At 51.4% G+C, this 16,210-nt stretch overlaps 6 protein-coding genes across 6 annotated transcripts; 3 read left to right on the forward strand and 3 right to left on the reverse strand.

Annotated features, from left to right (window-relative positions):
- Nucleotides 1-731: 731 nt before the first annotated feature.
- CGCA056_v007317 (uncharacterized protein) lies at nt 732-1,274 on the forward strand (the record flags this gene model as incomplete). Its single annotated transcript, XM_037322566.1, has 2 exons — nt 732-940; nt 992-1,274. The coding sequence occupies 2 exons, from the start codon at nt 732-734 to the stop codon at nt 1,272-1,274; spliced, it is 492 nt and encodes a 163-aa protein (XP_037180436.1).
- A 393-nt stretch (nt 1,275-1,667) lies between these two features.
- CGCA056_v007318 (putative serine carboxypeptidase) lies at nt 1,668-3,111 on the reverse strand (the record flags this gene model as incomplete). The annotated part of the gene is made up of 2 exons (XM_037322567.1): nt 1,668-2,264; nt 2,305-3,111. 2 exons carry the CDS (start codon nt 3,109-3,111, stop codon nt 1,668-1,670), a joined length of 1,404 nt encoding a protein of 467 aa, XP_037180439.1.
- Nucleotides 3,112-7,068: 3,957 nt separating this feature from the next.
- On the forward strand, nt 7,069-7,666 carry CGCA056_v007319 (uncharacterized protein; the record flags this gene model as incomplete). Its single annotated transcript, XM_037322568.1, has 3 exons — nt 7,069-7,401; nt 7,458-7,595; nt 7,649-7,666. 3 exons carry the CDS (start codon nt 7,069-7,071, stop codon nt 7,664-7,666), a joined length of 489 nt encoding a protein of 162 aa, XP_037180440.1.
- A 603-nt stretch (nt 7,667-8,269) lies between these two features.
- Nucleotides 8,270-9,809, reverse strand: CGCA056_v007320 (uncharacterized protein; the record flags this gene model as incomplete). The annotated part of the gene is made up of 6 exons (XM_037322569.1): nt 8,270-8,696; nt 8,786-8,816; nt 8,870-8,934; nt 8,995-9,112; nt 9,172-9,544; nt 9,636-9,809. 6 exons carry the CDS (start codon nt 9,807-9,809, stop codon nt 8,270-8,272), a joined length of 1,188 nt encoding a protein of 395 aa, XP_037179393.1.
- A 1,753-nt stretch (nt 9,810-11,562) lies between these two features.
- uidA-1 (Beta-glucuronidase) lies at nt 11,563-13,350 on the reverse strand (the record flags this gene model as incomplete). The annotated part of the gene is made up of 1 exon (XM_037322570.1): nt 11,563-13,350. The coding sequence occupies one exon, from the start codon at nt 13,348-13,350 to the stop codon at nt 11,563-11,565; it is 1,788 nt and encodes a 595-aa protein (XP_037179392.1).
- Nucleotides 13,351-14,263: 913 nt separating this feature from the next.
- ecdC-3 (Major facilitator-type transporter ecdC) lies at nt 14,264-16,180 on the forward strand (the record flags this gene model as incomplete). The annotated part of the gene is made up of 7 exons (XM_037322571.1): nt 14,264-14,463; nt 14,533-14,773; nt 14,826-15,080; nt 15,130-15,136; nt 15,190-15,729; nt 15,785-15,879; nt 15,938-16,180. 7 exons carry the CDS (start codon nt 14,264-14,266, stop codon nt 16,178-16,180), a joined length of 1,581 nt encoding a protein of 526 aa, XP_037179542.1.
- Nucleotides 16,181-16,210: the final 30 nt, after the last annotated feature.

Below are 16,210 nucleotides of genomic sequence, written 5' to 3' on the forward strand. Positions count from 1 at the left end.
ATCCGGATTTATCACAATTTCTGTCTTCGTTCGACGTTCTTCAGCAAAAAGCAATCATTGCCGTTTTGGGTTAATTCCTATCACATCTGGGCATCCAAGGATCTGACAATGTCACGCGCAGTCCGCCCAGCTTTGGAGACCGTTGGTTGGCTGACGTAATTTCTAAAATGAGCCCTGGGGTCCGGGACCCAACTCCGCTCTCAGCCTTCGCATGCAACCCAACCTATCGCCTCAGAAGGTCTCATGGCAGTGGCGCAGCTTGTGAAAAGGGTTGTCCAGGCTAAAATATAGTCTTTTAGGCCACCAACCCATCACTTATTGCGCCCGACATTATGCTCACTGCCTGGCTGAGACTCAACACCCCCAAACAGCTGAATCCACAACATGGAGGCCTTTGAAAGATGTCCACCTTTAGGGAAGGAGTTCTGATGGATAGGTTTTGAGAATGAGGCTGAGAACAATAAACACCAATTTGAGTTCAGTAAATCCTCAGAACGGAAATATCAATGGTGGCTGGGTCATCAAGGAGGCATTTGAAGAGTCTGAACTACGCTCAAGACTCTAAATGCCCCCCAACGCCACCAGACATTTCTTCGATCAAACCATTGCTCATTATCAGCAAATTACATTCAAACAATCTGTAACTACTTTAAACTACTTTGAACTAAGCCGACATGTTTTCCTTAACCTCAATCCGGTTGTTGGCCATTCTTGCTGCCCTAAGCACTGCGATGGAGATTAAGTTGAACGTCACCGCCATTGGCACGCACAACAACGCCTCGCGATTCGAATGCTGGGAGTTGGACGAGCCTTTCCGCTCCTCAAATCAATCCGGACTGGTTGATACGAGAACAACAGTTCTCGGAGATGTCTCAAAGATGTCGTACAATGTCGTACCGGCTGGTTTCGACAGTGGCTTCCACCCTGCGCCCACCAACCAGTACGTTTCCCCAGCCAAAAAAAAACAATCTGATACGCTAACACAGCTTAGGTGGGTAGTTTTGGTTGGAGGCCTTGGTGTCATCACTTTGCCAGACAATAGCTCCACCACCTTGACTACGAAGGGTGGAGAGTTTGGCTTGCTGTTTGCCACTGACACGGCGGACCTTACCGAAGAAGGGCATGGCTCCATCTTCCCTGGCGCAACGGAAAGCATTGTTCTTCAGATCCCGACCAAGGACAACAAGATTCCAAAGCATCGCGTGTTGTACGATAACAAGCCATGCACAGCGGGCGAGGTTGCGGGGCTGCGAGCGTGGGCAGTTAGTGCTTAATCTGAGTATTGCTTCAATTGTTTCACGTCAAAATGGCATGGGATGGCTTCAGGATATCTGTTTCATGGTCCTGTATGCATATTAGAAAGAGGGGATTGATAGAGGTCACCCACTTTTCCTCAGGGTTTATACCAAATACTACTATTGTTGTCGTCATCGTTACCTCTATTGAAAGTATTAATGTGACTGGAATTATCTACGCCATCTGCACCATCGTTATCTCCATTATTGTCGTCATCGAATGAAGAGGCTAAGTGCCGAGAAAATGTAGCCGCGCAGCTATCAAAAGATTAGGCGGTTTCTATGATCACTTGCATAAGGCTATTCGCAAGATCTTGTTTCGTTCTCAGTGCAGCAATCAGTCGCTGTCGATATTTTTGACAAAGTCATATCTCAGAGCTCTTCGCTCCGGGCGTCCACCATGTGTTCCGTCGTAAATGGGGCTGTTGACCCAAAGTCCTCCACTCGTCCCAAAAGCACCTCTAGCGCTCGAAACGAGATGAACGGTGCATCACGACCAACAAAATGGCCAGACATCGGGGTCTCGAAATACGTGAGACCTCTCTCTGAATGCCATACCCCAAGCTCACCACTACCGCCAAAGGCTTCCATGTCTGGGTGAAGCGGGACGTTCAGTACATTCTCAGGCTGCACTTGGAACCCCTGCGTCCCGCCCCACGTCATGTTTTGGATACCAAGCAATGTGCCGGTGCTCTGTAAAATGAAGTCTTGTAATCCGTGCCCGATGATTACGTTTTCGATTCTCTCGATAATGCCTGGGATAACAGGCAAACTTCCAGGACCTGGGTTGTTGGAGTTGTCAATGTCATCTACAAATACGGGCTCTCTGCTGCAAAATCGCCACTCCTTGTCAACAGGAGCATTGATGGCTGCTTTGACGTCTTCTCGGTCAAAGTAAACCGGACCAGCTGACGGACGACGGAGCCTGTTGTCGGTAAAGCCGATGGGGTCGTACGTAAGCGGGCAGGTCTGAAGGACGTTATAGAGACTGAAGCAGGGATTTCGCAACCCTCTCTGCTTCGGCGACAAATGACAGGATGTCGCACTCCGGTATGTACTCGTTGTCTGGGTTCCAAGCTCTCGGGACGTCGACTGGTTGAGTTCCTGACGGTGGGAATGTCAGATATTTATCCACATACTCGCTGTAGCCACATCTTTGATCGATTTCATTGACTTTCGCCCTTGCTGTGTCGTTCAGCGTGAAGACAGGACCCCAGTATTCGAGAGTCTTGGTTACTCCAAATTGCTGACCAATACTCCGCTGCGAAATCAAAGGATCAAAGATCATCATGCCCTTGACGTTGAAGTAATCCGTATCTTCAGCATCTAGCATGGCACTCGAGATGTACGGAGAGAACAGGCCGCTATAGGAAGACCCAGTAACAAAGACTTTGTAGCCATGCAAGTCGAACGTGTCAACAAAGGCTTTCCAGAATCCCATGAACTGTCTTGCAACATCTCTTTCGTCGGTAGCCGTGACCGGGCCCTGAGAGAAGCCTGTTCCCACGGGTTGTTCAATCCACACAACATTGCTCAGGCGGTGCCAACTCCAGGGGTTCTGCACAGGCCCGAAGGTTCCAGGCTTCCACGATATGGGGCCATTTTCTTGAAGAAGTTCACCTATGGACGAGCAACCAGGCTGCATCTTGATTAGCTTTTCGTCTTCAACACCACCAATGTGCATGGAAACCGAAAGAAGTCTTACACCACCAGTGAGCCAAATGACAATCTCCTTTTCAGCCGGTGGCTCATTAGAGGGAAAGAACCAGAAGAATAGCTCTTGCAAGTCATCCTTGGCCACGGAAGAGTTCCGCATAAGACTCTCCAGCATCAAAGTGTACGTTTGGGAGGGTCTTTCCATCAACAGTATACCCTGGTCGTGTTAAAATCGAATTCATTTGGACTATCATTTGATTGTTGCCTTACCTTTGGTCTTCTCAGTCAAGAACCTGTGTTGTTCTGGCTGCGTTTGATCCTCCTCAAATGACGATTCGACGAAACGTTCTCGTGTCCAGTCTAGTCCTGGGTTTTGAACTTTTAACGCGGGTTCATTGAACACCCCAGCGACTTGTGTAGCGTAGAGCGGAAGTAGAGATAGCCAATGCATCGTTTTTCGGATGGTCCGATAACCTTGAGGATTGAAACATTTCTTCCATCTCGCGTGATATCTGCTATTTGCTTTGCCAAGCTCGCTTGTGTTGGCGAAGCCGACGCGTTGAGGTCTCACTCGGCTAACCGCTTTCGCTCTCGCCAAGATTTCGAACAGGCAGGCGGTAATGTGAATAGCGTCATTGTGCAACGAAGGCCGACGCGTGTCGGCGCCCTTCGCGTGGGGTCATCGGCAGGGAAAAACGGACCCTCGGAAACCCTAGCCAGCCGGGCGATTCTGAGATTGGATGTCGCATTCGTGCCAAGGTGTTTGGTCGCCAACAGCGAATCCGAGCCTTGGCAGTTAATTACCAGCAATTCAACAGCTCTTTGGTGAATCTGCGTTTCCGCAAGGTTAGCTCCGGCTAGCTCCAAGGGTCGCCTATCTTGCCACACGTGGCATCGAAATTGACTTTGCGAAAGAAGCATCCAGTTTAACGGCATTGCATCTTCAATGAGCCGCCCCTCGATGAGCTCCCTACACGAGTTGACACGCCATATTAATCGAGGCCGCACTTTTGCCCAGGGCCAGTCCGGCCGTGGCGCGCGCGCGCTAATTAAGGAAGCTGATCCCTGTTGCGCCCGGGCACGCGGTGACAAGAACAGACAGGGATATCCGAACTCCGTGAGGTCTCCGCGAGAGCTCAACACGGATCCGAAGCGCCCCGAGGGCGCAAGCGACTCGGGCACGGTCGTTTCGCGGAGATATCTCGTGCGATTGCCTTACTCGTGAGCAGTAGCGATAACTTAGATTCTATCACTCGATGATTGATCCCATCATCCTCCCACCTATGTTTATGCCGCGGTCCTGGCCGACCTTTTTCGTCTGTATCGTCCTCCTGCCGTTGCCTTTATCGTCCAAAAAAGTCGTTGCAGACTCTAAATGTTCGGCATGTGGGAAATTCTCAGCTGGCGGGCTGTTCACAGAAGCCTATTCTACAATTAGACCTTTGTGGCGCTAGGAGAGGTCAGATTTCAGATGGAAGCCGTCGATCCGGAAAGCTCACTAACGGCCTGAGGAAGCTGGGCATCGTGGGATTTCCGTTGGGTTCGATTATTATTTCTCCGACAAACTCATTGGTACTAGCGCAGGGGAAAAAGCCTTACAGCTGGGGTCTTTGGGTTTACCCCTGACTACGACAGTGAGGATCGCTGCCCCTTGGGCCTAACTGACTCTGGGCATTGCTTGTCTGGTTTATGGTTGACAGAAACCCCACTGGCGGGCGAGACGCAGCGCGACTGGATACTTCACATTCGAGACACCTCGCGACGGCGACCCTGCCCCTTATGCAGACTTCGGACGGAAACTCAAGGCGGAGAAGTCCAGTCAAAAGTGGCATGTTGCTGCACACCATCTCAACCTATCGCCTAACCGTCATAGGCGCGGATCCCCACAGGCTTGAGTTTATCCTCTAGCTCAGCGCCCTGATCTTGAGGCAATCGCTTCTTGCGGTCTCGGTTGTCTTCCAATGCGGGATGCCGGTGAACGAGAAGCACTCAAAGTGTGTTTGCAAATCACTCAAAATGCGTTTGAACTACAGTTGCGGGAAGATGGTTCTGCCCGGCTTGTGATCATAGCTTCTGCAGGTATGACAGGTAGTAAAAGCAATTGTTTCTCAGTCGCGTTTCTGTCACGATCCTCCGGGATGGCTCATTCCGCAGGGCAGTTTTTTTCAGTCTCCACAGCATGGCTTAGCTGATTCAAGATGCTGTTATCTGGGGCTATATAGCATGGAATATCTAAGATAACGCGCTTGTCGTATCTGGCGATAAGTCATGCAGCCTACCATCGGCGATTCTTGTGGAACGCGACCTCCATTGCACCGTTGCACGTCTCGGGATCGGCCTTTTGCCAAGAGCGCGCCGAGAGGAGTGTTCGCCCATCATATTGGGTATGAAAATCCCAGCAAGGGTTTCAAAATTGAAGACACAAGAGCTTTGATTTGCATGAGAAGATGAATGTGGTGTGGTGTCGTGTGGTACTGGTCAAAACACGGGCTGGCTTATTACCATGAGCGTTTCCGGGATGAGGCTCGTGGTTGAGGCTGACACTCATAGTGTCTTTCTTAGTTGGGATGATCATCTCGCCTATTCTACAATGCAATGTGCACATGACAGATTCTTAGAATCGAAGGTGGTGGGCTCGATTGCATGCAAGCGTGGTGGCGCACATGGACATCCGTTGGCGACGGAGTAGTGTTATTCTCCGCGAAGATGGTGGCGCTCAGTCCGATCAGTGAGAGCCAAACATCTGGGACAGCCAGAGGGAGAGTTTCTGTAGATCCGAGGAAACATTTTTTAGCGGGTGACCGAACGCCTCCCGCAGCTTCCACAACGTGGGAAGGGAGCGGGGGAAGGTTGACCGAGATCCAGGCCGCTCTTGTGCAGCCCTATCAAACTGCCAAGGAAATTATATGAGACTCTGTTAAGAGTCTGTTAAGAGGCCGGGCCTCAGCCAGCTGCTGGCCTGATTGACCACTGGGGCCAGAGCACTAGACATCAATTTCGCTACGGTCCATTTGAAACTGCGCTTTCTTTCAATTAAGAGAAGGAGGGAGAGACCCGGACAGGCAAACAAGCAATTAAGTTGTTAACTTGCAGGTTTTGAGGACGGGTGTTTGAACTGCCATCCGTTCCTTTTGGCTTAGATTGGGCCACCTTCGGCCTGCTGGAGGCTGCTTGTAGTAGCATCACCCAAGGATGGGAGATGACTAACCAAAAGCTTAGCCTATTGTAGCGACGGCGCTGTCATTAAGCTTCTCGGAGAAAGTACTCTTTTCAGCATTGATGGGTGTGGGCAGCGGAAACATCCTTCAGACGAGTCATGGATGTAGCCATGTTGGCAGTCGGCAAGACTCACCAGTCCCCCTGAATTTCCAGGAGAAGAGGGACGAGAATGGGCCCAAAGAGAGCGGGAAGGAAGGGCACCATTCCAATCTAAGTTCGAAGGCCGAGACGTAAAGTTGTGACGTCTGGTCGGGGACCGCCGGCGGCCCCCCTGCGAAGGTGCCAACCAACGCCAATCCGCTCCGCATGTTCGGACTCGTCCTGCCTTATGAAGCCGACCACGAGTCGGCAGGAGGGGAGAAGGGCAGGTGGAATCTGGACCGGCGCCCTGCCACCAGGGATGTGATTCGTGGGCGGTGTGCCTACTCTGATACCCTGCATCTCAATGCACCGTCTGTGCGACTGAACAATCAGGGAAATCCTTCCTTCGTCCCAATGGTATTCAAGGTTCGAAACAAGCAGCACAGCGACTCGGCGACCGCACCAAAACACTACAGAAAGTCTATCATCCGGAAGTTTCAACCTCCTTTGCTGGCCCGCCCTGTCTTCTGCGCTGCCGCCAATGGCTCCCCCACCCGCGGCATCATCTCATGATTGCTTCGTGAACAGTGCCGGCGTTGGACTGAATGCCGTCCCGTCGTTGCAACTTACTTATAAGACCAGTTGACCCAACTCTGTATACCCATTCACTTTTGGCCGGTACTGAATCTGGATTCGGCATCGTCGTCAAGCAGCAGCAACGGTCATTACTCAACCAGCCCCGGGCAGGTCCTTCATACGCTAATCAACTGCTATTCAATCTTTACCAATAATCAGTAAACAAAAGCAAACCGCAAAAATGAAGGCCTACGCTGTTATCCTTTCCCTCGCCACCTTGGCCGCCTGCCAGGCTCCCCAGCCGCCCCCGGCCCCGGCCCCGAATGACACCCCCGCTTGCGCTGAGGCGAAGATTCTGGCCGGCGGAATTGCTCTGAACATCCAGATCCAGCAGCAGGAGCAGGCCGGACTCGCGGCCGTGATGCAAACTCTTCAGGCCAACCCCGTCAACATGCAGCAATTCCAGGTTGCCAAGTCCAACTTGCTGTCCTTCGTCAGCGACGGTATCCAGGTCCGCCAGGCCAACCAGCTTATCGCCCCCTCCGGCAACGGTGCCGCTCAGGGCCTCGCAGTTGTACGTAGTGCTTAGAAACGATATGAAACAGAGCATGAGAATTAATAGTCCAATAGGTTGCGAATGCCCAGCTCTCTGAGCTGCAGAAGGTTGCTGGCCTCACGGGCAACCCTCAGCAGGACAACCCGGTCACTCAGTCACTCCAGATGGACTTCTCTGGAGGTATCCAACAAAACATGAAGAACCAGCAAGCTGTACGTGGCGATCACTCGAAAAGCTCCAAGAAATAGTTACTAACATCCTCTAGGCGCTTACTGGCTGCTAGAGAATGACATATCAAAGCGGTCATCATGATGATAAGCGACGGTGCTTGGGATGGGTCTCGGACAACGGCGTTCAGCGGCTTTGTCCATATCTTCTTTTTAATTCAATGAAAGAACCGGAGCTGGGGCGGCTGGGACTTGACGATGTTGATCCTCGACGGGATTCAGCCGGCAGAAGCACCCATTAGGCTACTTGAATACCACCAGACATCCGACTACTATTAGTTCCATTCTCGTCGGGGGTGAGGATCTAGGTTTCCCTCCTGAAATATTATACAAATAAAATATTACCATTTGAGGGAACTCTCTGTATTATTCACAGCTCCAGTGGCATGTATGGTGAAAGAACACTCCTCGATCCAGTCCGCAAAAATGACCTCATTGTCACGCGAAGTGCGGGCACATCAAACTCGCCTTACATGTATTTACAAAGATCAGCCTTAGACGATGCTGATCCGGCGACGCAACCGACAGAACCCCACCTGGAGAGGATGTTCTCCGTCGGCCAAAGGAGGGTGGGGTAGCAAACTATATTCAAAACAAAAGAAGACGTGCTCTCTGTAGCCCAGTTGAGCCTTGCAATGCAAAATCAAATACCCAAAGCCTCAAACAATGTCCCATTTACTTGAAGCTAGCTTCTCTCCAAGTGGACCTCTATCCTCGAATGAGACGCAGACAACGTCGGTTCGGACGATGCCACCATCCGCAGACTGGGGCGGAGTCGTCTCGTGCCTGTATGACATGCACGCCGGGGCTGGCCTCTTGCACTCGGGTAGAATGTTCTCCTGGCTGTCATCCTCCATGATTGTGAAGCCTAAGTCGTCCCGAGGTTTCGGCCTGGGCTTGCGCTGCCCAAGCTCGATCTTGCTTCCTCCTCGGGACTCCCTCTGAGAAGCGTAGTCCTCGTAGAACTTTGGCGTCTCCTCGGTCGTATTTTTGGCGGTGCTGAAGGGGTTGCGTCGCAGGATCAATTCGAGCAAGGGCTGGAGGACAGGGATGGTGCTCGCAATGGTGATCGTGCTGCCTTCGACCCTGTAAACTCTAGTCAGTTCCGTATGATCGACACAAAGAATCAACTACGGCTCGGAGCCGACCAGCCGAGAAATTGGAATAATGCTCACACAGTTCGTATTTGAAGGTCAGAGGTGAGATCTGGGTCGCGTGTCAGTGCCTTCCATGGCATTTCAAGGAGGGTGGGGTCATACAGGTGAAGTCGTCTTCCCTGAGTTGTGGCAGGCGTATGGACTTGACAATTGCAACAGCACCACCACTGAATCAGTGTTAGTCAAGCCTCGCGAAACACTAGACAGTCTTCATGGGAGTTCCATACACAGCACCGACTCCAAGTGCACAAGACAAGGCAATCTTTCTCTTCATTGCCATCTGCAATCTGAATAGCACCACTGCTGGGTACAACGCTAGATAGACATCTACAAATGCTGACAGCACTACGCAGGGATGTTAGCCAAGACTCCCATGACTGAAGGTCCACGTTGTTCTCGATTACCTCCTCCATAGATACTGTAATCGACGATGATGTTTGGGTCAAAGCAACGGCCGAGGACATGCTCATCCCAGATTGAAGCGACGGGAACGCATCGACCGAAATGTAAGCCGGGGACGGCGATGTGTGTTAGTAAACACAGAATTGTGATACCCCAGAGAAACCAAAGATGATATCGCCTTGGGTTCATTAACCGCGTTAATAATGAGACAACCGCGAGTTTCGGAATCGCGAAAGACATGATTCCCGGAGCAAACCCCACATGTGACCAGAAGATGGCACCCTTCCTCTGCTCATATGTGAGTACATCCTTATGCCTGCCATAACCATAGCTGATGGCACCGGTAGCAGCTGCACAAGACGCAAGTATACAAGCCTATGATGAACCAGTGTCAGTGCGAAGACAATCTCGCCATCCTCGAAGAAGAGACCACATGTGGACCCAAGCTCCCAATAGATGCACATACCAATGATAGGATGCAGCAGTAGTCATCGCTGTAGAACGTCCTCCCAATCCTCCGCCTACACCAGACTCGCGCCAAGACGAAAACTGTTGTCAACCCAGCCATCGTCCAACAGACCCATAGCATCTCCGGCCCTTTGTCCTCGGCCCTCCATGCCTCAGACCCCTTGACCGACATCGTCTGGAGGTGTTATGCAGAGGTGGCTGGCTTGTTGTGTTGAGCGCTAGGCGCGACTGGCGGTGAGAAGAAACTGCCACCTGAGTGTCGATATGCAAGATCAGTCGCACAAACAATGGAATGAACTTTGGAACCGATGAAGCCAAGGTGTTGGCGAAGGCGCAGAAAGCGAGTTGAAAATTAGAACACCGCCAGGTGTCTCTGGCAGGACGACCATCACCATTTTGTTATGTGGTCACCCGCACCCATCTCGGCCATGACGCTCGACGAACAATGGGGTTCCCTTTGAGGCGGATATGTATGCTGACCCATTCATTCAGCTGCCCGTGGCCTGGTTCTGCGTTGAGGAAGGGGGCAATCAGAACGCCCCAAAGAGCGGGTGCAAATTACTTGGCAAGTGAGCCAAATGACCGGGTGCATCTGCCCAGAATCTCGGTTGACAGGCGGTTGGCTGATTAGAGCCCAGGTCGTCGAGGGGTCCCATCAAACGCCGTGGAAAGTGGTTGGCATGAGCACAGAAACGTTGGAAACAGGAACTGTGCTGGCATGTCAGGTGCCTGACGGCAATCCGTGCTGTGGAGAGCTGCCTGTTGGAGCCTGCATGCTGCGTGGTTACGGACGTATGGAGAGCACGGATGATCTGCAAACGAAAAGCAAACAATCAAACAAGACTCGACCCCATGGCGAGGCCGGATAAGATGTAAATGACAACGCCACGTGGGATTCGCCGAGGGGGGGAGTCCAGGGCTTGGACTCGATAGACGATCTGGATTGAGCATGCGAACGAATCACTAGGACTTATGGGTGATGCTCCTTATCGCAGGCTCATTTGACGTATCAACATTGAAGGATCATGCGAAAGCCTGTTCTCGTGGGTTCGTGGTGGCAGCCTCGTGGCAACAATGGCGCAACGAAACAATAAATTCATTCACTACAGCGATTTTAATCTTATCACCTACCATGGATACAATGACTTTGACGAGTAAGATTGACTCGAGTCGGCGGGATCCGACACTCCATAATCATCGCCTGTAGGCGAAGCTCGGCTGTGCAAACATACCAGGGTGTTTGCGCCGTTTGTCCAAGAGGGGTAAATGTACACCGAAGTGCTGACCTCGAGGCCGGAAATAGCTGTCTGCATAACATGAGAAGGTTGCAAACAACCAAACCCTGGGTAATGACAGCACATCCAAGCCCGCAGTTGAGGGCAGAGAACTTTTGCCCGGTCAATCGGACCAGTTATCCACATGCGAAGACGGGCAAATTGTGTCACTAATCGCAAACAGTGACAGTGAGATCCTTCAAGAGGACACACAGAACCTGATCTGCCTCATCATTGGCGCATTCGATCGAAGTGTGAACCGACAAGGCCAAGTTCCAAGCCAGCAGGTTTGATGTAGCTGAATGACATATAGGCTGCGTGGAAGAAGACCGAGATTCGGTGGCTCAAGTATCCGAGTCACCATTCTAAATCGAAACGCACTCGGGATTTTGTCAGATCTCAGACTTTGTACGCAAGTATCTCTGATGATTTGGTTATGCCATATGACTTCACTGAAAGATAACGTGTTTTGTTTATTGCCTCGTTAGTCAAGCAAATGCCAATTAGATCTAGTCCAAGAGGCTTGAAAGGTCTCCGCGCCATTCAGAATAGCAATTGAAGTTGGCCACACATGCTTCATGACCCATCATGATGGAGATACATTGATTTCGTAACATTTGCCAGGGGCAAGGATTCTTTCGCTGTGTGTCGCTAACTTCCTGTCCATCGCTTTCGAAGCACATGCGCTGCCATCTTCGGTCTCCGATCTCTCGTGAACACACCCTTCTTGTTCCCGTCCACGCGGAAGATGAAGGTTGACGGGGTCTGAAAGTCGGCAAAGTTCCACACGTGCTCCCCGACAACACTGTCTATCCGATCAAAGACTCTGTGGCTCATTTCCAATACGCGGCTCTGGTATTCCTCACTCCACGGAACATCACCCACAGTGTGCAGCCCAGCAAGAGTGTCGGCACCATATTCTGACATCACGATGGGTTTGTTGAACTTTGATTGCCATTGAAGCAGTTCCTTCTCGAGATTGGTCTCAGCAGCCTCGAGGTCGCCCGTGTGCAGATACCAGCCGTAGTAGCGATTGAGACAGAGCACGTCGAACAGGCTGGAAATGAGACATTTGTCGACGCTTGCTTGGAATTCGTTGGCATAGCAAATCGGACGGGAGTCGAGCTGACGAGCAAGCGCGACCAACGGTTCAAAATACTCCCTGGCTCCAGGCTCATGTGCCGCCGGCTCGTTGGCAATGACCCACATGACGACTGAGGGATGATTCTTATCGCGGTCGATGAGTTCTCTGATAGCTTGCTCGTGTGACCTCCTCGTCTCGTCACTGACCGTGTCAGGGGAGTATGTTGGTAATTGCTTCGATCCGTGAAGGCCGGCAACCACTGCCAGGTTCAAGCCAACTGCAGCCGTTTCGTCGATGATGACAACTCCATGACGATCCGCATACTCTATCACTTCCTCTGCGTAGGGATAGTGCGACGCGCGGAATGAGTTGGCTCCGATCCACTTCATCAGCTCGAAGTCATGGATCATGTAGGCGGCATCATGGCCTTTGCCTCGAATAGGGGTATCCTCATGCTTCCCAAACCCGCGGAAATAGAAGGGCTCGTCGTTAATCAAGAACCGGTTGTCTCTCACCTCGACCGATCTTATGCCAACGGGAAGATGATACGTATCCTCGGCACGACCCTCGTCGTTGACAAGGTGAATGCGAAGCTGATATAGGTATGCTGCTCCCGGCTGCCACAGATGGACCGAGCTCACCACTACCTTTCCGGCCGTCCCAGATGCTTTTCCAACCACCTTGCCGTCTTCATCTGCAAGTGACACATTGACTTTGGAGTCCGGTATCGACTGGCTGGTGCTGATCTCAAAGTTGACGATACCAACTCTTCCCCCTTCGGTGACGTCGGTGTTGACGGTTACATCAGAAATATGTATCTGTGGGACACAGTATAGCCACACAGATCGAGCAAGTCCAGAGTAGTTGAAGAAGTCGTGTTGATAGTGCTGCTTTCGCTTCCCGTCCTCGATCTCGATCCTGCCTGGAGGGATCGTCGTCCAGTCCAACTCATTGCTGACAGCAACAGTCAAACGGAACTGTTGCCCCGGCGACACAACATCAGTGATATCCGCCTCGAATGGCGTATATCCACCAATGTGTTCAGTGATGAATTGATCGTTCACGTAGACACGGCCCCGATGGGTGGCGGCATCGAAACGAAGGACATACCGCCTTCCAGACCACGCTCGAGGAATCGTTGCGTGACGTTGGTAGTATACCCATCCGACATGGTTTCGAATCTTTGGATCGATGAGAATGTCGTTGTAACTGGCTGGTACAGGGACTTGGAGCTGGTGTGGTAAATCATGCTCCCACGCTTTCGGCTGCGGCTGTGTTGAAGGTTCCAAGGCGAAGTTCCAGACCCCGTCAAGTGAGATGAGTTCTCGAATAGCGTTAGCCTGTGGCTTAAGCATGTTGTGTTGAAAGAATATGCTTCGAGTAAGAGAATGCGATTTCAAACATGCCGTGAGCTTGGGGGTTAGGCGATACGACTGATGTTTGAGTTGAAATACACCGCGGCTCCAAATGGGCACACTTGCTCCCATATGCCCCACCAAATACGAAGCGCAATATTAGCTACCAACTATCATTGCGTCATAATGAGGGGTATGAACTGAGTACCCATGATCTTTTAGGCGTCATGTGAGCTACAGGTGAATCGAACAGGTGGATTTATCTCGAGAAAGTGCACTTTGCGGAGACCGGATAACGATCGGCCGGTGGTCGGCCGGTCATCGGCCGATGGTTTCCCGGGGCTAAACATCCATTTTGGTCCACACCGACTGCTTAAACGTCAGGACGGTCCATTTACCGAGCACATGGGGTAAGTACGGCTGAACTATAGAAACGAGTGCCGGGCTTTTGGAAATGTTCGGCTAAAGGCCGGTCTGCTCACGTTGCAATGGCCAACCATCTTGAGCCATCATCAACGAAGTGGATGAAGTGAGGTGGGCTTGCCCTGTGGTGTCAGGGATCGGGCATGGTCGAGAGGCCGGGACATATTTCTGGACCCCAGAAATCACGCTATTCTCATATCCATGGGTGTAATGTGACATGATTCTAAAAATGCTCTGGTCAGTGTTGACCATTTATGGTAACATTAAGCGTCGTGGCTCAAGGTCCCCGCGATCTCCAGGGAACCTGTTTCCCCAGGGTTGGTCTTCATAACCACCCCACATCCCCGGACTTTCCAAAACGTCGGAACTTGCGACTACTCAACTTCTGAGCCTTGAACTCTTGTGCTTCTTCTTACACTGTTCGTGGTCATTCATTGCCGCTGTCTTGAATTGTCATTCACTCTCTTCATTCGCTTTCTGTCAACAACAAATGACACAAGATCGCGACGGTGCTCATATAGCCGAGAAGCCGAATGGCGACTATCTCGAGGAAGCAGCCGAGATGGACCATGAAGCCGGCATCTCGAAAGAGGGTGCGGAGGTAACACCCATCACCTCTGCATTTGCCGACTGGGGTAGGGCGAAATGTATCAAGAAGTTCTGGAGACTCTACGCCTGCGGCCTCTCTGTGTCGCTTGCGGGAATATCCGTTTACTCCCCATGAATTCACAAACCAGACACGCTGAGACTTCCTTCCAGGTACGCAGGCTATGCAAATTCGGTAGTCGGAAGCATCGTCGCCAACGAAGGCTTCATCAAGCAATTCGCTACCGTTCGAGATCCGAAGACTGGCCAACCGGCTCTCAACGCCAACCATGTATCCCTATGGAGCTCCATGTTCTTCGTCACTGCCATCGCCATTCAGCTCATCGCTCCCCACACAGCGGATCGCTTCGGGCGCAAGTTCAACATGTGGGGAGTCACGTTCTTCCTGACATTGGTAAACAATCATTGTCCACACCTCTAGAACCGACAAAGACTAACAACAAAAGTCCATCATAGTAGCCATTATATCAAAGAATTGGACCGTCCTTCTTGTCGCTCGACTGATCGCAGGCTGTGCCGGTGGTATGATGGGAACATCTGTCATGGTGTACATGTCCGAGATTGCAATGCCTCAGTTCCGTGGCGCGCTATTGGGCAGCTTTTCCCTCGCCTTCTCGTTGGGTCAAGTTTTCCTTGCCATCAGACTCAAGATCCTCGAGGACACCAACCCCATGCACTTTAAAAAACATCTTCTACTCGGAGTTTGTGTTCTGTGGACTCTGGATCATGCCGATGCTTTTCCTACCGGAGTCACCAGGTACGTTTCAAGCCATCCGGGAGCAGTTTTGGGCCATGGCTAACTAGGCTCAGCCTGGTATGCCTCCAAGGGGAAGCACGAAGAAGCCAAGAAGTCCCTCCGCAAACTCGTTGGAGACGTCGAGGGTTGCGACGTTGAACACGAATACGCTGTCATGCGGTATGAAATCGATCAGTCCATCGCCCTTTCCCAGTCCCTCGGCGGCGATAGTGACTGGAAAGCCCTCATGACTCCAATCAACCTCAAGCGTGCCATCATCTCAACCCTGCCCCTGACCTTTCAGAATGTTGTTGGCGTGCCTCTCATGTTTGGCTACACAACATATTTCTTCTCCATGGCAAACGTCGAAGATCCCTTCTTGGGCAAAATCGTCATCAACGCCATTCTTCTGGTCGGGATGATCTTGTCGTTCTACATGGTTGACAAGGTCGGTCGCCGCACCCTGGTTCTCGGAGGGGGTTTCGGCATGATGGTCATTTGCTTCATCGTCGGCGGCCTGGGGTTTATGCAACCCACCTCGGCGTCTGGTCCTGTACTGATTGCTCTATGCGGTATCTGGGCGTTCCTGTATGCCAACTCACTGGCTCCAATCGGTGAGCCTGTCTTTAGTTTAACCTTCTGGGATCGATCAAATGCTGACATTTCTAGGATGGATCTCACTTGTCGAGGTCTCAAGTCCGAAGTTGAGGGCAAAGACAACTTCACTAGCTGTAACCGTTCAGTACATCACGGGTATCATTTTTGTATGTCATACCGTTACACCTTGTCGTTTTCTTTCCCATCCAAGCCTAACCAGAGTAGAACTACACTGTGCCGTTGATGCTTTCAAATCAGTACGCTGGCTGGCAGCAAAAGATTGGTCTCTTTTTTGGAGGCATTACCTTTGTATACCTGATCCCTTGTGTTCTGCTCTATCCTGAGACCAAGGGGCGCACATATCAAGAGCTTGATGAACTATTCGAGCGCCGTATTCTCGCATGGAAATTTGCCAAAACAAAGACAGCGCATCAGGCCGGTATCGAGCTGCGCGCTCGAGACCTTTAAGCTGTGGCGCATACATCAAATGGTTCACGA

This window comes from Colletotrichum aenigma (assembly GCF_013390185.1).
Source record: "Colletotrichum aenigma strain Cg56 chromosome Unknown KSG_Cg56_contig04, whole genome shotgun sequence".
NCBI lineage: Eukaryota > Fungi > Ascomycota > Sordariomycetes > Glomerellales > Glomerellaceae > Colletotrichum > Colletotrichum aenigma.